Genomic DNA, 23,967 nt, shown 5'->3' with positions numbered 1-23,967 from the left:
GGGCTTTGAATGCTTACTAACTGCTCTTTACCTGACGGGGGTTCCAGCTAAGGTTTGAGAGAGAATTCCACTGCTTCAGCTCAGCTCAGGAGAAAACACAGCTCCCAACTGGGGTTTTTGAGAGAGATCCACCCCCTTCTGGGGGAGAGATTCAAAAGGATTCAGCTCAGCTGAGCAGAAAAACACAGCCTCCAACTGGGTCTTTCAAAATAATTCTACCCATTCAGGGAGACGGAATTTGAAAGCCTTCTTCAGCTCCATCCCGAAATAAAAGTGAAACCAAACACACAGTCACCCAGCAAGGCATTCCGGAATAAAAAGCACCAATCTGCATCGAGGATCGACTTAGCCCCGGATTGCAATGGAGTTGATTGGTTGCTAGCGAAGTCCATCAAAACAACATCACGGGCTATGCCACAGAGCATCAAGGGAGAAGCCTGGGCCAGTACATTAGACCAGGGGTGTTTTCAGTTTGACCAAGGTCTGCAGTTTAAAACAAAAACTGCAATGTTGCAGGTACAAGGATTAAAAAGAGAAACACGAAACAGACAAGTATTTAGCCAACTCTTGCATTTGCAATTTCCGTTTGAAAGTTATTATTGAATCTGCTTCCACTGCCCTTGCAAACTGCACATTCCAGACTATGACACCACTTGGTTGGGGGGTGGAATTATGTTCCCTGGTCTGATTTTCCACTTAAATCCATGCCCTCTGGTTATAGGCCTTCCTCCCAGTAGGAATAGTTTCTCCTTTTTTAGTTCACCAAAATGCTTCATGATTCTGGCATCTCAATTTCCAGCCTCTTGGCATGACATTAATTACCCTGGGTAAAGTAGGCATTAACAGTCATTCTCCAGTCCTTTGCTGTACACATTCCTAGCACCCTGAGGTATCTTTGCTATTTCATCTCCATTTTTCTTGGAATATGTTCCATCGGACCTGGTATTCAAATGTTCTTTAACTTCACTGACTTCTCTGATACTTTGGCATCTCATCTCACTTTTGATCAATTCAGGATTTAGCTCCTTTCTAATTTCCTTTGCTGCTATTCTTACGCCTTCTCTGATAGTTCCTGGGCAGGCCAGACTACCTATTAGAACAGATTTGGGGGAAAGAGATGAGACCTGATCCACCTCTTAGACACATCTGATTTACAAGGCTTTATTAAACTTCACACACAATACAAAACTGGGAATGGATTTTGAGAGCCACTTGTTCAGGGGGCTGTTGTGACAGTTTTAGTAGGCACATAAATGTGTAAAAGTTACTTGTTTTGATAATCCTGGAGTGTTTGAGGTCAACTGTAGGTTGGATGAGTGTGAAATTATTACGCCTGACTTGCTCAGGTTGAGTGTTGTGTCTCTAACCTACCTGTATAGATTATGGGGATGAGATCGCTATTGAACTCCGCAGCAGTGTCGGCGCTCCAGTTGAAGTAACTCACAACTTCCAAGTGGATTTTGTCTGGAAATCAACTTCATTTGACAGGTAAGCTGCCAATTTGTCCACCACTTTTGTCCTTCAATCTGTACTATCAGCCTTTATCTTCTGTCTAAAGGATTTCAGGTGCATTGCCAGCACCCAAGTCCCCACCACCATAATAAAAAGTGCAAGTTGGGCAATGCAAGTCAGCATACGGTTTGATTGATCCAACAATCCTACACGGCTTTTGCATTCTCAAGCACACCTCAGGACACTTTGCTCAATATGTGTCTTAATTTCTAGAAAGAGGTCCAGCTGTATTTAAAAAGTGCAGTACATTAAAGTGTTGTAGACATATTTATTATCCACTTGGAAGTGGTGTGTAGCTGTAGAACATGACCAAAAGACACTGCAGTTGTTCAAGAATAGAAGCCTGACCTATGTGTGTAAAGATCCCAAGCTCTCAGTGCTGCCTGTGGGAGTGAGCTTTAGTTTGTATGTGCATGTTAACAATGGGTTTTGTCTCCTCTAACCTTGGCTGCAGTTGTGAGTTTGTAAGAAGCAGTCTTTGAGCATTGAATATAGACCTAATAATCTGGTGAATATTCAATGTGTTATGTTGAAGGCTTTTTGTTGAAATTGCAGTACATCACCAGTGGCAGAAGCATTGAATCTTGCAGCATAGGAGGGAGGCAGTTTGACTCAATGGGCTTGTGCTAGCTCTCTGAGCTACAAATTAATTCAACTGTCCTCTTTCCCGAGAGCCCTGCAGTTTTCTTCCTTCCGATGCAGAGATCCAGTTCCCTAATTTTCAAAGAAATACCTGAAATATGAACATTCATCTGTTGGATAAATGGAACATTACTTCACTAGAATCCTCTCCTCCTCACTCTCTCTCTTTCCCCCCCCCCAAAAAAAATTTCAAAGTTTATTCAAAAAGGAAACCACAATTCAATAGTATTAGACACTGGAGACTATGTAGGTGGCACCGCTCACCCTTTCCTCCCAGATAGACTAAGATGCAGGAAATATCTCAAAATCATTACTTTCAGACCGAAACTAATGGTCAAAGTTTTGCAAATGAGGTAATTGCACAGACGTAGGAAACACAACCAGCTAGAGGTCAAAACTTTTTGAAAACAGTTCCCTCTAGCTTTTGATTTGATCTCTGAAACATTGATTTATTTGTGAATTAGGAACCTTATTGCTCCATTGTGTATCCATTATTTTCAACCAGGCAGATACTTAAGGCAATTAAGGTACTAAACCTTTTTAACCCTTCAGATGCAGTATGAAGATTGATCTTTTGTCTACCCGACAGTAGTGAAAGCCAATGCCACTCTTAATGTCTGACTAATGTCTAGGGTCTTATCCAGGAACTGAAGAGAGAAAGAGTTACCATGTTGAGTCCAAATGACTCTTGGAACTCAACGGTAACTCTTGTTTCTCTCTCCACAGATGCTGCCAGGTCTGCTGAGTTTATCCAGCATTTTCTGCTTTTACTATTTATATGCCTGTAGAAAACATTGGGATTCGCCTCTATATTGGCTGCCAGTCTTTTCTCATGATTCTTCTTCGCTTTTCTGACTTTCTTTTTCACCTCCCCTCTGAACTTCTGTAGTCCTCCTGTTTTCTACCTGACTACTTCATTTAGAAAAAATAAATTTAGAATACCCAATTATTTTTTTTTCCAATTAAGGGGCAACGTAGCATGGCCAATCAACCTAACCTGCACATCTTTGGGTTGTGGGGGTGAAACCCATGCAGACACGGGGGGGAATATGCAAACTCCACACAGATAGCAACCCGGGACCGAGATCGTACCTGGATCCTCAGTGCCGTAGGCAGCTGTGCTAACCATTGTGCCACCGTGCTGCCCCACCAGACACCTTCATAAACGTACTATTTTCTTAATTTCTTACTTTTCATCTAGGGAGCTCTGTTTTTGTTTACCCTTTTATGGAATTATACCGTGACTGCGTCTAGACCATTTTTGTTTTGAGGGTAGCCCATTTTGTTCAGCTACAGTTTTCCCTACCAAACGTTCATTCCTGTCTAACCAACCCAGCTCCGTCTTTGTCTGTTGAAGTCGGCTCTCCCCCAGCGAATTATTTCTACTCTGGATTTCCCGTTGTCCTTTTCTACCATCATCCTACACCGTACGAGGTAATGATCACTGTTCCCAAAATGTTTCCCCAGGCACTTGGTCTACTTGGCCCACCTAATTTCCAAGAACCAGGTCCAAAGGTGCATCTTTTCTTGTTGGACTGGAGATATACTACTATAGAACATTTTCCTGACAATCTAAGAACCATTGCCCCTCTCTGCCTTTTACACTACCACTGTGTCAGTCTGGATCAGCTAGCTCGGCACAGTTTAAGGGTTCAAGTTTGCAGCATCCAGTGTTGGGTCTCAGCTACTCACTTGTGACACCGTGCTGACATTTTCCTGTTTCGAACTCCACTATTTGTACTCAAAATGAGGGGCTGACAAATGAAACCATTTGAACTTCAATGACTCCTTGATAGCAAATCACATGATCACGCTTATCAGAGGTAGGTGGGAACTTTGTGTGGATAACATGGCTTTGATTGGGCTGATTCAACCACGATGGAAGCCCTTGGGACTTGGCCAGCCATTTATCAAAGGATTAGCATGGCTACCTACTCTGAAATGCAAACGTGCTTTGTGACCGATTGTGGCTGGTTAATGAGTGAACCATATTTTTTGTCCCTTTCAGAATGCAAAGTGCGTTGAAAACCTTTGCTGTGGATGAGACCTCTGTCTCCGGCTACATATACCACAAATTGCTTGGCCATGAGGTGGAGGACGTGATTATTAAATGCCAGCTGCCGAAACGCTTCACCGCCCATGGTTTACCTGACCTCAATCACTCACAGGTAGGCAGTTTTGAACAGCTTAATGTGTTTAGATTTATATCTGACTTTTTGGTGACTTTTCATTAAAGTGAGCTTGTTCTGAAGTAAGCACCAACGGTCTACATCCTGACAGTAGTAGCAACTCAGTACTTCCATCAGATCCAATCTGCTCCCTCTCAATTATCATGTGCCAGTAAACCCAATCCACTGAAATGCACCATACACAGATAGAGATGGGGAATGAGACAGATGAGCCCAACTGTTCATTCGGAAGCAAATCATTGCCTTGTTGCCCTTTGAGCGTTTTAGCATTCCAATAATCTGCGCTGCTATATTCTGAAGTATCTCAGTACCAAATAGTCTTAGCAGATCCTAAAACAAGGGCAGGAGCAAATTTTACCTTTGCCTCAGCTGGGAGGGATCAGAACAGGGGACAGAAATGTGACAACTGGGAGAAATTGCATTTAGTCTGCCCATGTTAGTCTGCACACACACTTGACTATTCAGCCCATCGTTGCCACAAGGTGGCAGCATGTGCTCTCCGATGCTGTTGTAGCCTCAGTTTGGGCCCTTTCACCTCTGCAGGCAGCAATGCCATCTTGTTTACTTCAGTGTTGCCACCACAAGGGAAGACTTTTGTAATCAACAAAATTGCAGTGAATGTCTCCTCGCTGCCTCGGATTGATCAATCTGTGCACCAGCATGCATCTGTCAGCATTGAAACAGCTGAGCAGAAAATGAGCACCTTTCCACGGACATGATGGCTGTATAGCCTCTATTTTGCTGAAGGGACAACATGAATACAATAGTTTTCTAGTCTACTCCACATTGTAGGCTTTAATCTGTTAATTGTTCTGTGTACTAGAATCTGATCAGTGAACCTCTGCTTATGTGAACTGTGTTGCTATGAATGAGTCACTTTGTACTGCTACATATTTTTAGCGGTTGTGTTCTCAATCTGTTTATGCTCTATTTACATCTGGGTATCTTTAGCACATTTAGTCAGAAGTAAACACTCTGCTTCTGCAGCTCATTATACAGCTCAGTGAAATGTGAACCATTTAGTAAATCTAAACCATTTGATGTAATCTAGTTGCTGCTCACAAACTGTTTGAGTTCCATCAATTTTGAAGGATCTACTTCTATAAACGGAATGAAATGCTGTACTGAAAGTAGAAGTGTAATTATTGGTTACATTGCAGTGAGTTGCATTGGCACAGCCAGAGACTAACTGTCGTACAGTTGCCACCTGTGATTGATGAGATCCTGTTTTAATCTTTCCAACAGGTTTATGCTGTGAAGACTGTTCTCCAGCGCCCCCTCAGTCTGATCCAGGGTCCTCCAGGCACTGGGAAAACTGTCACCTCTGCTACTATAGTGTATCACCTAGCCAGACAAGGCAATGGGTAAGCAGCAACTCCACACTCACTCGCACAAAAAGGCAACAGTTTAGGGTATAGCTGTCATTTTTTGTGCTCACTTGTTTCAGTGAGGCGGTGATCTAATTTCTGTCCCGATCGCAGCATGGGGATGACCAAAGTCGCAAAAGCTTCCCAGCTGTTATCTCTCCTTGTTCGTTTGTATTCTTTCATGGAATATGAATTATTTCCCTTGAGAAAGTGGTAGAGAGTTGCCTCCTTGGACCGTTGCAGTCTATGGTGCTGTTAGGAAGGGAGTTCCAGGATTTTAACCCAGCGACAGTGAACAGACGATATAGTTCCCAAAGTCAGGATGGTGTGAGACTTGGAGGGAAACTTGCAGATCGTGGTGTTCCCATGCATCTGCTGTGCTTGTTCTTCTAGGTGGTAGAGATCATGGGCTTGGAAGGTATTGAAAGCGGCTTGGTGAGTTGCTGCGGTGCACTTGTTAATGGCATACACTGCCACTGTGCATGGATAGTGGTGGGGGTGTATGTTTAAAGTGTTGGATGCAGTGCCATTCAAGCAGGGCTGCTTATCCTGGATGGTGTCAAGCTTCTGGAGTGTTATTGGAGCTGCACTCATCTGGGCAAGTGGAGAGTTTTCCATCACACTCCTGACTAGCAAATGGTGGATTGGCTTTGGCAGTCAGGAGTTGAGTTATTCACTGCAGGATTCCTAGCCTCTGACCCGCTCTTGCAGCCACAGTATTTATATGGCTGCTCCAATTCAGCCTCTGGTCCATAGTAACAGCAGGATGTTGTTGGTGGGGAATTCAGCAATGGTAAGGCCATTAAATGTTATGGGGAGATGGTTAGATTCTCTCTTGTTTGAGATGGTCATTGCCCAGCACTTGTGTGGCGTTGATGTTACTTGCCGCCTATCAGCACAAGCCTGAATGTTTTCCAGGTCTTGCTGCATATAATGCAGCACCTTCAGTATCTGAGTTGGGAATTGTGCGAACATCCCTACTTTTGACCTGCTGATGGAGGGGAGATCATTTGATACAGCTTAATAGGGCTGTACCATGAGAAACTCCCACAGTGATGTCTGTCCTGGGGCTAAGATGATTGAGCTCCAACAACCATAACAGTCTTCCATTTGTGCTATGTATGACTCCAAATAGTGGAGAGTTTTCTCCCTGATTCCCATTTACTCCAGTTTTTCTAGGGCTCCTTGATGCCATAATCCATCAAATTCTGCTTGTCAAGGGCAGTCACTCTCACCTCTCCTCTTCAGTTCAATGCTTTGTCCATGCTTGGACCAAGGCTGTAATGAGATCAGGAGGTGAGTGGCCCTGGCTGAACCCAAACATCAATATCACTGTCGACGACCTCTACCATTAGTTTGCTGACGATTGAGAGTCAACTCATAGGGCGGTAATTGGTCGGATTGGTTTTATTCTGACTTTTATGGAGACGAAGATCTCCTGGGCAATTTTCCAAATTCTTGACCAATGTGGCATTTGATGGACCACCCATCCTCCACCGTTACCTCTCCTATTGTCCAACTCTGTCAGCTATGCTTGTATATTTCTGGACCAAGCTATTCAAATGATGCCCATACATCTCAGCAATGGCTGCATAAAATGTGGAGCAGAAGTAGGCCATTCGACCCATCCAAGTCTGCTCCGACGTTCAAAGAGATCATGACTGATCTGGAAGTTTTTATAGCTACTATATATTTGAGTTACAAAATACAGAGTAGACTTTCACCACCAGTTCAGGGTTCTCTACTTAACCATATGGGGTATGGGAGTTTCCTGGTGGAATGATGTTGACAGCCCCTAATTGAAGAGATTTCCACATTTTGGATATTTGCAGCCTAGAAACACAACTAAATATTAACAATAGAAACTTTCACCCGTTTAATATTCCTTAAGTTTTCAGTGTTATTTTTCACCCCAACAATGCAGCAACAATTTGCACATGACCATTGGTGTTGTAAAATGTCCCAAGGCATTTCACAGAAACGTTATCAAACACAATTTAACACAACCATCCAATGAGATGTTTGGGGGGGGTGATCTAAAGGCTTTAGTCAGAGGTATGTTTTAAGGAGTGTCTTGAAGAAGGAAACGGGAGTTAGAAATGAAATGAAAATCGCTTATTGTCACAAGTAGGCTTCAAATGAAGTTACTGTGAAAAGCCCCTAGTTGCCACATTCCGGCGCCTGTTCGGGGAGGCTGGTACGGGAATTGAACCGTGCTGCTGGTCTGCTTTAAATGCCAGCTCTTTAGCCCTGTGCTCGGAGGGAATTCCAGAGCTTGGAACCTCTGCAGCTGAAGGTAGGAGTGCCAATGATAACAGGGATGAATATCAGGGATGTGCATAGGAGGAGATTTGGCTTGCTCATTATGTTTGTAGTTGTCCTGTGTTCACACCTCAGTACCTAACTAATTCTTGCTTCTGATCATGAATACGGTTAATATTTCCTGGGTTCATGTGCATATTTCCCTGCTATCAGTGTATTGGGTTTTGGTAAAGTCTTGCAGGCAGGAAACACTTACTGTGCTTAGTTGGTCATGAGAGAATTTAATGTCTTCATGGAAATCCATCTTAAAAGACACATTTAGGAAACTTTGAGTTAGTTCGCAGTTGCATTCAATTTGTGTGAAGGTCTGAATTTCTTTGAGGTATATTGGGATGAATATATGTCTGTTAAAAAAGGGTTGGGTTTCTTGAAATTAATGGTCATTTGCTATTTCTAGAAATTCTTGTGTTTTTGCATTAAACCTGTCTGCCCAGGATATTCTGGTCGTATAAAATCATTGTGGGCTGCACTTCAAAATAAGCTTGAAATAAATGATGTCCCTGTTGGGTGAGCTGGTGCTACATTGTTCTAAATATGCTTTTCTTAATTTATAGACCCGTCCTGGTATGTGCTCCAAGTAACATTGCGGTAGACCAGTTGACTGAGAAGATCCATCACACAGGGCTGAAGGTGGTGCGTCTATGTGCCAAGAGTCGTGAGGCCATCGATTCACCGGTTTCTTTCCTGGCTCTACATAACCAGATCCGTAACATGGATAGGTAAGAAGCAACTATTACTTGCTGGCCTTTTCGCACGGACAAAGAAAAGCCAGCACACTTAGATAATCCTGTGTTTGGTTTGAGCCTGGCCTTGTGATGTGTGGATAAGGGTGCCTTGAGTGGGCAATAGATGATTGATTGTTTCAGGATTCACACCCTTCATGCCCTTTGAGTCCTAGAGTACCTCAGAAACATTGAGATGAACGACCAGATATTCTGTTTATTGGTGGTGATTTATTTTGGGTATGTCCCATTGAGGATTCCCTGATTGCTTTACCCTGTGCCCAGCAGGCTGTCACACATACTATCAAGTGCTGTTTGTGATGGGACTGATCTGATTAGATTATTTTACCAGTTAATCTACTGATGCATGTTAATTATTTGAGCGCCTGTCAGTGAAATTGTCCACCATTCTAAAAATGAAAGCATCCTGTGCAAGATCCCAGCCAATGATACAAACATATGAATTAGGAGCAGAAGTAGGCCATTTGGCTCCTTGAACCAGGATTGCCATTTAATAAGATCATGGCTGATCCGTTTGTGTTTTGAATTCCACTCCGGATAACCTTGGGAATCTATTTACCTCCACCTTAAAAATACTCAATGACCCTGTCTTCACCACTAAGGCAGTGTTCCAGTTGCATAACCCTCAGAAAAAAATTCTCATCTCGGTCCTAAAAGGGTGACACCTAATTTTAAAACAGTGCCCCCGCGTTCTGGACTCGCCCACAAGAGACACCATCCTTTCCACGTCCACCTTGTCAAGATCAATTAGAATCTTACATACTTCAGTCAAGTCACCCCTCTTTCCTCTAACCTCCAGTGGAAACAAGCCCAGTCTGTCCAAACTATCCTCCTAAGACAACCTGCTCATTCCAGGTATCAATCTAATAGACCTCTTCTGAACCACCTCCCAACACATTTACATCCATCTTTAAGTAAGGAGATCTAAACTCCGCACAGTATTTGAGATGTGGTCTCACCAATGCTCTGCATAACTGAAGCATATCATCCTTACTTTTATGTTCAATTTCTCTCTTAATAACGGATAGCTTTCCAATAGCCTTTTTAATTACTTGCTGTACATGCGTACAAGCCTTTTTGTGACACATGTACTCGAACACCTAGATCCCTCTGCACCTCAATTCTGCAGTCTCTCAGTCAAAGACCAAATAAGGGACTGGAATATCTTGTAACAAAAGCAAAGTTGTAATTGGTGGATTTATGACCACTTTCTGAAATGCCAATACCTCTACTTTATCTCTGAAGGTGGAGACTCCACACTGGCAGTGCAGCCATTCATTTATCCTCGAGTATTTGACCACAGAAGAGTGTCATAGCTTAGCCCTTCCCTCTTCCAAGCCACATTGTGCCTGCACTGGATAGCAATCAGGAAGGACTGCTTTGCCCAAATGTTTAATTCAGCTTCAACTGAGAATCAGACCAGAGTCATTTCTGGTCTGTGTGACTCAGCTACTTTTTCTCTAGTGCACAGCTCTTCATTTATTGTTTCACACTCAACACAGACTGAAGTAACCACTTGCAGTTAATATGAGCTGTTCCCGAGGACGGGTGATCCTTCATGGTGATCCTTGTCCATTTGGAGGCTGCTCTCAACAAGGCTGCGAGTGACTAATGCTAGCTGGATTGGTAGCAGCTCCTTGATGAGGGCCACCAGTAACTAAGTATGTTGCACCCATCCACCAATGCACCATTCTGCTGAAGACACAAATCAAAATAGACACACACATAGCTTATACCTCTAACTTAGCTGCATGGTCTTTGATAGCCGGAATTCTCACTGTGTAATATGTTTGCTTTGCTCTTCAGCATGCCTGAATTGCAAAAGTTGCAGCAGTTGAAGGATGAGACTGGCGAGCTGTCATCTGCAGATGAGAAACGCTACCGTGCACTCAAAAGGACAGCAGAACGGGAGCTGCTTATGGTAAGAAACTTGTTGCAGTTTTTCTCTTTTTTCCTTTATAAATTTAGAGTACTCAAATTATTTTTTTCCAATTCAGGGGCAATTTAGCATGGCCAATCCACCTAACCTACACATCTTTGGGTTGTGGGGGCGAAACCCACACGCACAGTGGGAAAATGTGCTAACTCCACACGGCCAGTGACCCAGAGCCGGGATCGGACCTGGGAGCCGCGAGGCAGGAGTGCTACAGCGCCACCATGCTGCCCTCAGTTTTTCTCTTCTGACGTCCACTTCATTGAATCCAATGCTCTGTAATTCCCAGAGTGCAAATACTGAGTGTCTGCTTCAAAAATCCATTATTCAGTATGTTCTGATTTGAGGTTTGTACCTCCTCTATCCGTCTGTTTTCCTTTCAGAATGCAGATGTTATTTGCTGTACCTGTGTAGGAGCTGGTGACCCACGTCTTGCTAAGATGCAGTTCCGTTCCATTCTGATTGATGAGAGCACACAGGCCACAGAGCCGGAATGTATGGTCCCTGTGGTCCTGGGAGCAAAGCAGGTATGTCACATGGAGCTAGTGCAAGGGACAAGGCTACGAATACACAGGATTTCATATTGTAATAGCAAAGTCTGTCTTCACATTGTGGGTCTAATGCACAAACTTCATTGTCATATATTGTGATTCATTAGCATATTGTGGTGCAGTGCTTGTGTAGGTGAGCATGACGGATACCTGGCTCTACAGAATAACAGTGAGGTGATTTTCTCCAAAATATGTGTGGACTCATCTGCCAAGTCTCGCAGTATAAACTGGTTTGTGGGTAATCTGATTAAAACGTTAAGAATCTGAATGGTTAGATTTGACTCTTGCATTTGGTGCTGGGTTGAGACTGTCCATTTTATTGAGTACCTACAGTAAGGAGAGGGCGGAGAGATATTTTCATTCTGTTTGTGTGGTCTGGCTTCAGACTTTGTACCTCAGAGGAGCTGAAGGTTGCTTGAATGAGAAATGAGGTAGTATAAGTCGATGAGTTAATATGATAACGCCTTGCTACATAGAGCACACATAACGGGAGCGAGGTTGAGCAGGTTCTTCGGAGTGGAGGACAAGTGCGGGAGGTGTGGGGGAAGCCCGGCGAACCACACACATGTTTTGGTCGTGTCTGGCACTGGAGGGGTATTGGAGGGGAGTGGCAGGAGAGATCTCGAAGGTGGTGAAGGTCCAGGTCAAGCCAAGCTGGGGGTTAGCTATATTTGGGGTAGCGGATGAGCCGGGAGTGCAGGAGGCGAAAGAGGCCTATATTGTGGCCTTTGCGTCCCTAGTAGCCCGGCGTAGGATTTTACTCGTGTGGAAGGAAGCGAAACCCCCCGGCTTGGAGGCCTGGATAAATGATAGGGCGGGGTTCATAAAACTGGAGCGGTTGAAGTTTGCGCTGAGAGGATCGGCTCAAGGGTTCACCAGGCGGTGGCAACCGTTCCTCGACTATCTAGCGGAACGTTAGGGGGAAGATAGATAGCCAGCAGCCCGGAGGGGGGGGGGGGGGGGTTAAATTGTTTGTGTTCTAGATGGGGAGAGGGGGTGGGGGGAGCATTACTTTGTGTTATTTGGTTAGTTTACTATATTTAAACAATGTTATATATCAGTTATCACGTTACCGTTTTTGTTGATTTGTAAGGGGAAAAATTGTGTTTGAAAACTTTAATAAAATATATATATATTTTTTTTAAATATGATAACGCCTTATTATTGATTTATTTATTGATGCCACCCACCATCCTAAACAGCCAATTCTTCTCACTTGCCTTCCTATCCCTGTGCACTGTTCAGATTCATACTGAAGACATGCACTCGTATCACAATCTAGGCAAGGTAACTGAGTAAACCAGTGCACCTGAGTTCTGTACTTTTGTTTCTTGCAGCTGATCCTGGTGGGTGACCATTGCCAGCTTGGCCCAGTTGTCATGTGTAAGAAAGCTGCTAAAGCTGGTCTGTCTCAGTCACTATTTGAGCGTCTGGTTGTTCTGGGGATCCGGCCAATCCGTCTACAGGTCCAATACCGGATGCATCCAGCTCTCAGTGCCTTTCCATCCAATATCTTCTATGAGGGCTCATTGCAAAATGGCGTCACTGCAGGTATGAACATTGGAATCGGGTATTTGGCAAATTTCTGCTTAAATGATTTGTTTCCAAACCGGATGTCTGTTGGGCCATTAAGTTTCTGTGCGCCTGTTGTCAAATTTCTGTACTTGGTGTAGACTAGTGTTACCTCTCTTGCTGTGAACTGGCAGACAATTTCTGCTGTCATACTGTTGATTTGAAAGCCCTTCTTTAGGAGTTAGTGAATAGGTCCCTGGAGGTTTGGCGATATTTCTGGGTAACTCCCCATCCAGTTATAACTCTAAATCATAATATGGGATAGTTAGTCTTTTCCGGCACTGGAATGCTGGCCCAATTTGGCGTTCCAGTGTCATTGTGACTGCTGGTCACAATGAGCAGAAACTCCTTGATGAACAAAATGATTAGTAAGTCAGCCCCCATTAATTCATTGTCAGTGCAGGCAGTACATTTTTCAGCCTAATTTGATTGCAAATCATTTCACTTGGTGGAGTTTGAGCATCTTATTTCTCTTTTGGTGGGTTTAACAGGAGACTCAAATGATTCTAACTATGGGTAGCATGTAGAAATCTTGCCGTGTGACTATGTGGACACGGTGGGGAGTTCAGACTCTGGTCTCTGGGATCATTGTTCTGACAGTGTGGACACGGCGGGGAGTTCAGACTATGGTTTCTGGGATCATTGTACTGACAGTGTGGACACGGTGGGGAGTTCAGACTCTGGTCTCTGGGATCATTGTTCTGGCAGTGTAGACACGGTGGGGAGTTCAGACTCTGGTTTCTGGGATCATTGTACTGACAGTGTGGACACAGTGGGGAGTTCAGACTCTGGTTTCTGGGATCATTGTTCTGACAGTGTGGACACGGTGGGGAGTTCAGACTCTGGTCTCTGGGATCATTGTACTGACAGTGTGGACACGGTGGGGAGTTCAGACTCTGGTTTCTGGGATCATTGTTCTGACAGTGTGGACACGGTGGGGAGTTCAGTCTCTGAGGGGATCATTGTTCTGACAGTGTGGACACGGGGAGTTCAGTCTCTGGGATCATTGTTCTGACAGTGTGGACATGCGGAGTTCAGTCGCTGGTTTCTGGGATCATTGTTCTGACAGTGTGGACACGGTGGAGAGTTCAGACTCTGGTTTCTGGGATCATTGTTCTGACAGTGTGGACACGGTGGGGAGTTCAGTCTCTGGGATCATTGTTCTGACAGTGTGGACATGGGGAGTTCAGTCTCTGGTCTCTGGGATCATTGTTCTGACAGTGTGGACATGGGGAGTTCAGACGCTGGTTTCTGGGATCATTATTCTGACAGTGTGGACACGGTGGGGAGTTCAGACTCTGGTTTCTGGGATAATTGTTCTGACAGTGTGGGCACGGTGGGGAGTTCAGACTCTGGTCTCTGGGATCATTGTCTTGACAGTGTGGACACGGTGGGGAGTTCAGTCTCTGGGATCATTGTTCTGACAGTGTGGACACGGTGGGGAGTTTAGACTCTGGTTTCTGGGATCATTGTCCTGACAGTGTGGACACGGTGGGGAGTTCAGACTCTGGACTCTGGGATCATTGTTCTGACAGTGTGGACACGGCGGGGAGTTCAGACTCTGGTTTCTGGGATCATTGTACTGACAGTGTGGACACGGTGGGGAGTTCAGACTCTGGTCTCTGGGATCATTGTACTGACTGTGTGGACACGGCGGGGAGTTCAGACCCTGGTCTCTGGGATCATTATTCTGACAGTGTGGACATGGTGGGGAGTTCAGACTCTGGTTTCTGGGATCATTGTTCTGACAGTGTGGACACGGTGGGGAGTTCAGTCTCTGAGGGGATCATTGTTCTGACAGTGTGGACATGGGGAGTTCAGTCTCTGGGATCATTGTTCTGACAGTGTGGACACGGTGGAGAGTTCAGACTCTGGTTTCTGGGATCATTGTTCTGACAGTGTGGACACGGTGGGGAGTTCAGACTCTGGTTTCTGGGATCATTGTTCTGACAGTGTGGACACGGCGGGGAGTTCAGACTCTGGTTTCTGGGATCATTGTTCTGACAGTGTGGACACGGTGGGGAGTTCAGACTCTGGTCTCTGTGATCATTGTACTGACAGTGTGGACACGGTGGGGAGTTCAGACTCTGGTTTCTGGGATCATTGTTCTGACAGTGTGGACACGGTGGGGAGTTCAGTCTCTGAGGGGATCATTGTTCTGACAGTGTGGACACGGGGAGTTCAGTCTCTGGGATCATTGTTCTGACAGTGTGGACATGCGGAGTTCAGACGTTGGTTTCTGGGATCATTGTTCTGACAGTGTGGACACGGTGGAGAGTTCAGACTCTGGTTTCTGGGATCATTGTTCTGACAGTGTGGACACGGTGGGGAGTTCAGACCCTGGTCTCTGGGATCATTATTCTGACAGTGTGGACACGGTGTGGAGTTCAGACTCTGGTTTCTGGGATCATTGTTCTGACGGTGTGGACACGGTGGGGAGTTCAGTCTCTGGGATCATTGTTCTGACAGTGTGGACATGGGGAGTTCAGTCTCTGGTCTCTGGGATCATTGTTCTGACAGTGTGAACATGGGGAGTTCAGACGCTGGTTTCTGGGATCATTATTCTGACAGTGTGGACACGGTGGGGAGTTCAGACTCTGGTTTCTGGGATCATTGTTCTGACAGTGTGGACACGGTGGGGAGTTCAGACTCTGGTTTCTGGGATCATTGTCCTGACAGTGTGGACACGGTGGGGAGTTCAGTCTCTGGGATCATTGTTCTGACAGTGTGGACACGGTGGGGAGTTTAGACTCTGGACTCTGGGATCATTATTCTGACAGTGTGGACATGGGGAGTTCAGACTCTGGACTCTGGGATCATTGTTCTGACAGTGTGGACACGGCGGGGAGTTCAGACTCTGGTTTCTGGGATCATTGTACTGACAGTGTGGACACGGTGGGGAGTTCAGACTCTGGTCTCTGGGATCATTGTACTGACAGTGTGGACACGGCGGGGAGTTCAGACCCTGGTCTCTGGGATCATTATTCTGACAGTGTGGACACGGTGGGGAGTTCAGACTCTGGTTTCTGGGATCATTGTTCTGACAGTGTGGACACGGTGGGGAGTTCAGTCTCTGAGGGGATCATTGTTCTGACAGTGTGGACATGGGGAGTTCAGTCTCTGGGATCATTGTTCTGACAGTGTGGACACGGTGGAGAGTTCAGACTCTGGTTTCTGGGATCATTGTTCTGACAGTGTGGACACGGTGGGGAGTTCAGACCCTGGTCTCTGGGATCATTATTCTGACAGTGTGGACACGGTGGGGAGTTCAGAATCTGGTTTCTGGGATCATTGTTCTGACAGTGTGGACACGGTGGGGAGTTCAGTCTCTGGGATCATTGTTCTGACAGTGTGGACACGGTGGGGAGTTCAGACTCTGGTTTCTGGGATCATTGTCCTGACAGTGTGGACACGGTGGGGAGTTCAGACTCTGGACTCTGGGATCATTGTTCTGACAGTGTGGACACGGTGGGGAGTTCAGACTCTGGTCTCTAGGATCATTGTTCTGACAGTGTGGACATGGGGTGTACAGACGCTGGTTTCTGTGATCATTGTTCTGACAGTGTGGACACGGCGGAGAGCTCACACTCTGGTCTCTGGGATCATTGTTCTGACAGTGTGGACGCGGTGGGGAGTTCAGTCTCTGGGATCATTGTTCTGACAGTGTGGACATGGGGAGTTCAGACGCTAGTTTCTGGGATCATTGTTCTGACAGTGTGGACACGGTGGGGAGTTCAGTCTCAGGGATCATTGTTCTGACAGTGTGGACATGGGGAGTTCAGACTCTGGTCTCTGGGATCATTGTTCTGACAGTGTGGACACGGTGGGGAGTTCAGACTCTGGTTTCTGGGATCATTGTCCTGACAGCGTGGACACGGTGGGGAGTTCAGACTCTGGACTCTGGGATCATTGTTCTGACAGTGTGGACACGGTGGGGAGTTCAGACTCTGGTCTCTAGGATCATTGTTCTGACAGTGTGGACATGGGGTGTACAGACGCTGGTTTCTGTGATCATTGTTCTGACAGTGTGGACACGGCGGAGAGCTCACACTCTGGTCTCTGGGATCATTGTTCTGACAGTGTGGACGCGGTGGGGAGTTCAGTCTCTGGGATCATTGTTCTGACAGTGTGGACATGGGGAGTTCAGACGCTAGTTTCTGGGATCATTGTTCTGACAGTGTGGACACGGTGGGGAGTTCAGTCTCAGGGATCATTGTTCTGACAGTGTGGACATGGGGAGTTCAGACTCTGGTCTCTGGGATCATTGTTCTGACAGTGTGGACACGGTGGGGAGTTCAGACTCTGGTTTCTGGGATCATTGTCCTGACAGTGTGGACACGGTGGGGAGTTCAGACTCTGGACTCTGGGATCATTGTTCTGACAGTGTGGACACGGTGGGGAGTTCAGACTCTGGTCTCTAGGATCATTGTTCTGACAGTGTGGACATGGGGTGTACAGACGCTGGTTTCTGTGATCATTGTTCTGACAGTGTGGACACGGTGGAGAGCTCACACTCTGGTCTCTGGGATCATTGTTCTGACAGTGTGGACGCGGTGGGGAGTTCAGTCTCTGGGATCATTGTTCTGACAGTGTGGACATGGGGAGTTCAGACGCTGGTTTCTGGGATCATTGTTCTGACAGTGTGGACACGGTGGGGAGTTCAGTCTCAGGGATCATTGTTCTGACAGTGTGGACATGGGGAGTTCAGACTCTGGTCTCTGGGATCATTGTTCTGACAGTGTGGACACGACGGGGAGTTCAGACTCTGGTCTCTGGGATCATTGTACTGACTGTGGACACGGTAGGAAGTTCAGACTCTGGACTCTGGGATCATTGTTCTGACAGTGTGGACACGGTGGGGAGTTCAGTCTCTGGGATCATTGTTCTGACAGTGTGGACATGGGGAGTTCAGACGCTGGTTTCTGTGATCATTGTTCTGACAGTGTGGACACGGTGGAGAGCTCCCACTCTGGTCTCTGGGATCATTGTTCTGACAGTGTGGACACGGTGGAGAGCTCACACTCTGGTCTCTGGGATCATTGTTCTGACAGTGTGGACATGGGGAGTTCAGACTCTGGTCTCTGGGATCATTGTTCTGACAGTGTGGACACGGTGGGGAGTTCAGACTCTGGTCTCTGGGATCATTGTTCTGACAGTGTGGACACGGTGGGGAGTTCAGACTCTGGTCTCTGGAATCATTGTTCTGACAGTGTGCACACGGTGGGGAGTTCAGTCTCTGGCATCATTGTTCTGACAGTGTGGACATGGGGAGTTCAGACGCTGGTTTCTGGGATCATTGTTCTGACAGTGTGGACACGGTGGGGAGTTCAGTCTCTGGGATCATTGTTCTGACAGTGTGGACATGGGGAGTTCAGACTCTGGTTTCTGGGATCATTGTTCTGACAGTGTGGACACGGTGGGGAGTTCAGTCTCTGGGATCATTGTTCTGACAGTGTGGGCATGGGGAGTTCAGACGCTGGTTTCTATGATCATTGTTCTGACAGTGTGGACACGGTTGAGAGCTCCCACTCTGGTCTCTGGGATCATTGTTCTGACAGTGTGGACATGGTGGAGAGCTCACACTCTGGTCTCTGGGATCATTGTTCTGACAGTGTGGACACGGTGGGAAGTTCAGACTCTGGTCTCTGGGATCATTGTCCTGACAGTGTGGACACGGTGGGGAGTTCAGTCTCTGGGATCATTGTTCTGACAGTGTGGACATGGGAAGTTCAGACTCTGGTCTCTGGGATCATTGTTCTGACAGTGTGGTCATGGGGAGTTCAGTCTCTGGTCTCTGGGATCATTGTTCTGAAAGTGTGGACACGACGGGGAGTTCAGACTCTGGTCTCTGGAATCATTGTACTGACTGTGGACACGGCAGGAAGTTCAGACTCTGGACTCTGGGATCATTGTTCTGACAGTGTGGACACGGTGGGGAGTTCAGTCTCTGGGATCATTGTTCTGACAGTGTGGACACGGTGTGGAGTTCAGTCTCTGGTCCCTGGGATCATTCTTCTGACAGTGTGGACATGGTGGGGAGTTCAGTCTCTGGGATCATTGTTCTGACAGTGTGGACATGGGGAGTTCAGTCTCTGGGATCATTCTTCTGACAGTGTGGACACGGTGGGGAGTTCAGACTCTGGTCTCTGGGATCATTCTTCTGACAGTGTGAACACGGTGGAGAGCTCACACTCTGGTCATGGGATCATTCTTCTGACAGTGTGGACACGTTGGGGAGTTCAGACTCTGGTGTCTGGGATCATTGTCCTGACAGTGTGGACACGGTGGGGAGGTCAGACTCTGGGATCATTGTTCTGACAGTGTGGACATGGCGAGCTCACACTCTGGTCATGGGATCATTGTTCTGACAGTGTGGACACGGTGGGGAGTTCAGACTCTGGATTCTGGGATCATTGTTCTGACAGTGTGGACACAGTGGGGAGTTCAGTCTCTGGGATCATTGTTCTGACAGCGTGGACATGGTAGGAAGTTCAGACTCTGGTCTCTGGGATCATTGTCCTGACAGTGTGGACACGGTGGGGAGTTCAGTCTCTGGGATCATTGTTCTGACAGTGTGGACATGGTGGGGAGTTCAGACTCTGGTTTCTGGGATCATTGTCCTGACAGTGTGGACACGGTGGGAAGTTCTGACTCTGGTCTCTGGGATCATTGTTCTGACAGTGTGGACACGGTGGGGAGTTCAGACTCTGCTCTCGGGAATCATTGTACTGACTGTGTTCCTCCGGTTTCCCAGCGGATCGTATAAAGAAAGGCTTCGACTTCCAGTGGCCACAGCCTGACAAGCCAATGTACTTCTATGTGACCCAAGGCCAGGAGGAAATTGCTAGCTCGGGGACCTCCTACCTCAATCGGTATGTACATGACTAACCAGCCGGGCTTTTCAGCCACTTGGAGGAAAAATAATTTATATATTTGATCAAATGTTTCTCGGAATAATTATTTTCCATATGATCCAAATCATCATTGCATTTGCTGGAAACAATCTCAATGCTCTGGAGGCGTGCACAGTAAGATCCTCACATTGGGGTGGGATTATTGTAGTGATTACTGGAAAGTGGTTGTTAAATTAGGCCGTGATACAGAGATGGTACTGATGGGAACTATAATGTTAGAATGAAGACGCGACAGGAATTCCATCATCTGGCTTTGAATGTTTGTTGAAATGATGTTTTACCTTGTTCTGTTTTCAGGACTGAGGCAGCCAACGTGGAGAAGATCACCACTAAACTGCTGAAGGCAGGTGCCAAGCCGGATCAAATCGGCATCATTACACCATATGAGGGGCAGCGATCGTACCTGGTGCAGTACATGCAGTTCAGTGGCTCTCTTCACACGAAACTCTACCAGGTAGTATTATAAATATCTTAATTCTTTCTAACCAAGCTCTCAATGCTCAGTTGTTGTCTTTGATTGGCCTTTCTGACAAGGTTGGTATCTCAGCCAACAGTAATTACTGAGTTTTCTAATTAGGATTGACTGGAATCTAACAGTTGGAATGGTAGTTGGAGATGATGTAAAATTCCTGTTTGTGTTCATGATCCAGGAGGTAGAGATTGCCAGTGTTGATGCGTTCCAAGGCCGAGAAAAAGACTTCATCATCCTTTCGTGTGTCAGAGCTAACGAGCATCAGGGCATTGGATTTCTTAATGACCCCCGCCGATTGAATGTGGCCCTCACAAGAGCGAGGTGAGGGGGGAATGGGGAGGAATAAAAGGATGGGCGATGGAGATGGGTACAGAACAAGTTGAAGGGTCTGGAGTTGGGGTATTATTGTATCCCATTGTAAATATTGTGTCACTGGGACTAAGTGGGTTCCTTCTTAGCAGAGGCTCCCTGATGCAAGTGATGGTAATGTAATGTAAATCGCTTATTGTCACAAGTAGGCTTCAAATGAAGTTACTGTGAAAAGCCCCTAGTCGCCACATTCCGGCGCCTGTTCGGGAAGGCTGTTACGGGAATTGAACCGTGCTGCTGGCCTGCCTTGGTCTGCTTTCAAAGCCAGCGATTTAGCCCTGTGCTAAACAGCCCATGTGTTGTTTGTGGCATAGTGTCAGAGTCTGTGCATGACCTGAATTACAGAGACTCCTATCCATATTCCTTTTTTAAAATAAATGTAAAGTACCCAATTCATTTTTTCCAATTAAGGGGCAATTTAGCATGGCCAATCCACCTAGCCTGCACATTTTTAGGTTGTGGGGGCGAAACCCACGCAAACACGGGGCGAATGTGCAAACTCCACACGGGCAGTGACCCAGAGCTGGGATCGAACCCGGGTCCTCGGTGCCGTGAGGCAGCAGGGCTAACCCACTGCGCCACCGTGCTGCCCTCCTATCCATATTCCTGATGGAATGCATTTTCTTATAGTTGTCTGGAAGGGAGGATTATTTTTTACAACAAGACTCTTCCGTCTAAACAGTATTTGTGCCCATTCTATAATCTGTAGTGAACAGCTTGAGTATCTATTTTTCTGCCTACCCATAATTCATTCTCTTCTTCAGTCCCGCTCTCTCCATCACCACATGAAGGCTGTCTCTTTTGCTCAGCTTAATAAATCTTGATTAATTCTCTGCTCAACTAGAGGAACCTGTCCCATGGGTGGACAGTATTTCAACTCCTGATTAGCAGCACAAACACTTGGTTTTAAACTTCCAGGCTTCGTGTTTGGAGCAGTGCGTTGTACTTCTGATGCATCCCCTTGTTTCACACCTCTAGGAGGGTCACTTGTGTGTGGCTGCTAATGGCATAACGTGCATGGGGAACAGCATGGATAGCCTTGAATGTGTTGTTGGGTTGGGCTAAGGTAACTGGGATAATGGATGATTGCATTTTTCCTCTCTGGTCCAAATTGGAACTCACCAGTGTGTGTATCGGCTCTGCTTTGTAGGTATGGTGTGATTATTGTAGGGAATCCAAAGGCTCTGTCCAAACAGCCACTGTGGAATCACCTGCTGAATTATTACAAGGAGCAGAAAGTGCTGGTGGAGGGACCACTGAACAATCTCCGCGAGAGTCTGATGCAGTTCAGCAAACCACGGAAGCTGGTGAATACCATCAATCCGGTGAGCACACTGTCCAGCTGTGTTTAACTGCTGGTCCCAGATCGCTGATTCTGCTACAGATTTATTTGCAGTGAACTAGTTACCTGTTGTCAGATAATATGATTGTAAACAGGGTGAACCCTATTATAGGATGTTGACCAGCAGCTTATGGCATGCTCTGTCTACCCATAGTTTCAAAAAATAGATTTTATCCATATGCCCTTGCGGTGCGGGCGACTCTTGTGGCGTTTCATATTAAACATTCTCTACAAACAACCACAGAAACTTTACACTGGTTCCCATACACGCTCCTTTCTTGGTTTCAAAGTCGAGGCTTGGAGCAATTGCAGGCGAGCCGAGGTTGAGGGTTAGTGAACGATTTTCATTATCGGTACCTTTAGTGAGCACAGTTCTGAATTACTGTTTTGGGATGCTCATCACCCGTTGTTTTTTTTTTTTTTTAATCCAATTAAGTGTGGCCAATCCACCTACCCTGCACATCTTTTTGGGTTGTGAGGGTGAGACCCACGCAGACACGGGGAGAATGTGAAAACTCCACACGGAGGTGACGCAGGGCCGGGATTGAGTCCGGGTCCTCCGTGCCGTTAGGCAGAAGTGCTAACCACCACCACCGTGCTGCCCCATCGCCTGTAATTATATTTGTTTTTTGTTTTTTTGCTTGACCCGATATCTCTGCAAGTGATTAGCATTTCGAAACCGATGGGCTGTTCCTCGGCTGTGAACTTGTATCTGATTTCACTACATTGACCTGATCCCCATGTAAAGGGGCTGCATTCTGTCCCCTCTCCAAAGTTATGTGACTCCATTGCACTGCTGCCATTGAGGGTTTTAATAGTTATATTGGGCTTTAATTAACTGGTGTTCATTATTCAAATTAATTCTTATTGATAACTCGAAGGTCCATATTTCTGTAGCAGAACTGTTCTAATCAATATCCTTGTGTTCTAGGGAGCCCGGTTCATGACTACAGCTATGTATGACGCTCGAGAAGCTATTATCCCAGGCTCCGTGTATGACAGGAGTGGCCAGGGTAAGACTGCACTTGTGAATTTAAAATCTCGGGTTTGAAAAAAAAAACAGTTCTGGAATCAGTTGGAAATAACTGGACCCAACAGGAAATACTCGGCCAGTTTGTATTCTGATATTCCACTGTTATGGGCGACTATCTGAAATCGATTGTGATGGCATTTCTTACTATGGCTGATCCCACAAATATTCATAAGTTCTGCTGCTGTGAGCTTCATTAAGGAGCCTTGGAGAGAGAAGCGAAGAGAGCACTTGATAGAACAAACCCTCTGCGTTCACCACTGCGTGTGTAAGGTGTCACACTATTGGCCACGACCTCTGACTAATTGCTGTGCACTGTCCCCTGTATAAAGCCTGTGCCAGACGACCGTTGGGCCTAATATTGCACCTTTTACTCCTCCAGCTGGACGTCCCTCCAACATGTACTTCCAAACCCACGACCAGATTGGAATGATTGGAGCCAGCCCCAGCCATGTTGCTGCAATGAACATCCCCATTCCCTTCAATCTGATGATGCCCCCAATGCCGCCTCCTGGGTACTTTGGGCAAGCAAATGGACCAGCAGTTGGTGAGCACTTTAAGATGTGTCTGTATAGGGGCTTATGTGATGTGGTCCCAGAGTTAGTACACTGGACAATGCAACCTGGAACCAATATGTGCAGGATACTCTGATTGGGAGGGGTATTCATATTTTACACCGAATTTACAGTCCAAAAATGAGACTTCTCTTCAGGGTTTAGTCTACAGACTTGTATAAACTGCTGGAGTTCTAATACTTTTTGTCACATGAACAAATCATTTATTTATTTTTAAAATAAATTTAGAGTACCCAATTATTGTTTTCCAACAAAGGGGCAATTTCACATGGCCAATCCATCTACCCTGCACATCTTTGGGTTGTGGTGGTGAAACCCACGCTGACACGAGGAGAATGTACAAACTCCACACGGACAGTGACCCAGGGTCGGGATCGAACCCGGGTCCTCAGTGCTGTAGGCAGCAGTGCTAACCACTGCACCACCCTTCTGCC

At 46.2% G+C, this 23,967-nt stretch overlaps 1 protein-coding gene across 2 annotated transcripts in view; it reads left to right on the top strand.

The window, feature by feature from the left end:
• upf1 (UPF1 RNA helicase and ATPase) overlaps positions 1-23,967 on the top strand; it is a 108,272-nt gene that overhangs the window by 78,823 nt on the left and 5,482 nt on the right. For both annotated transcript variants that reach the window (XM_072482422.1, XM_072482421.1), the window contains exons 9-21: positions 1,380-1,488; positions 4,163-4,322; positions 5,589-5,707; positions 8,587-8,751; positions 10,582-10,696; positions 11,092-11,235; positions 12,597-12,810; positions 19,586-19,703; positions 20,043-20,199; positions 20,396-20,538; positions 21,737-21,911; positions 22,860-22,941; positions 23,341-23,505. In XM_072482422.1, the coding sequence (XP_072338523.1) occupies positions 1,380-1,488; positions 4,163-4,322; positions 5,589-5,707; positions 8,587-8,751; positions 10,582-10,696; positions 11,092-11,235; positions 12,597-12,810; positions 19,586-19,703; positions 20,043-20,199; positions 20,396-20,538; positions 21,737-21,911; positions 22,860-22,941; positions 23,341-23,505 (1,866 nt within the window). The remainder of the gene's footprint in view (positions 1-1,379; positions 1,489-4,162; positions 4,323-5,588; positions 5,708-8,586; positions 8,752-10,581; positions 10,697-11,091; positions 11,236-12,596; positions 12,811-19,585; positions 19,704-20,042; positions 20,200-20,395; positions 20,539-21,736; positions 21,912-22,859; positions 22,942-23,340; positions 23,506-23,967) is intronic.

The sequence above is a fragment of the Scyliorhinus torazame genome, chromosome 18 (genome assembly GCF_047496885.1).
Source record: "Scyliorhinus torazame isolate Kashiwa2021f chromosome 18, sScyTor2.1, whole genome shotgun sequence".
NCBI lineage: Eukaryota > Metazoa > Chordata > Chondrichthyes > Carcharhiniformes > Scyliorhinidae > Scyliorhinus > Scyliorhinus torazame.
This window is presented reverse-complemented; position numbering and strand designations above follow the sequence as displayed.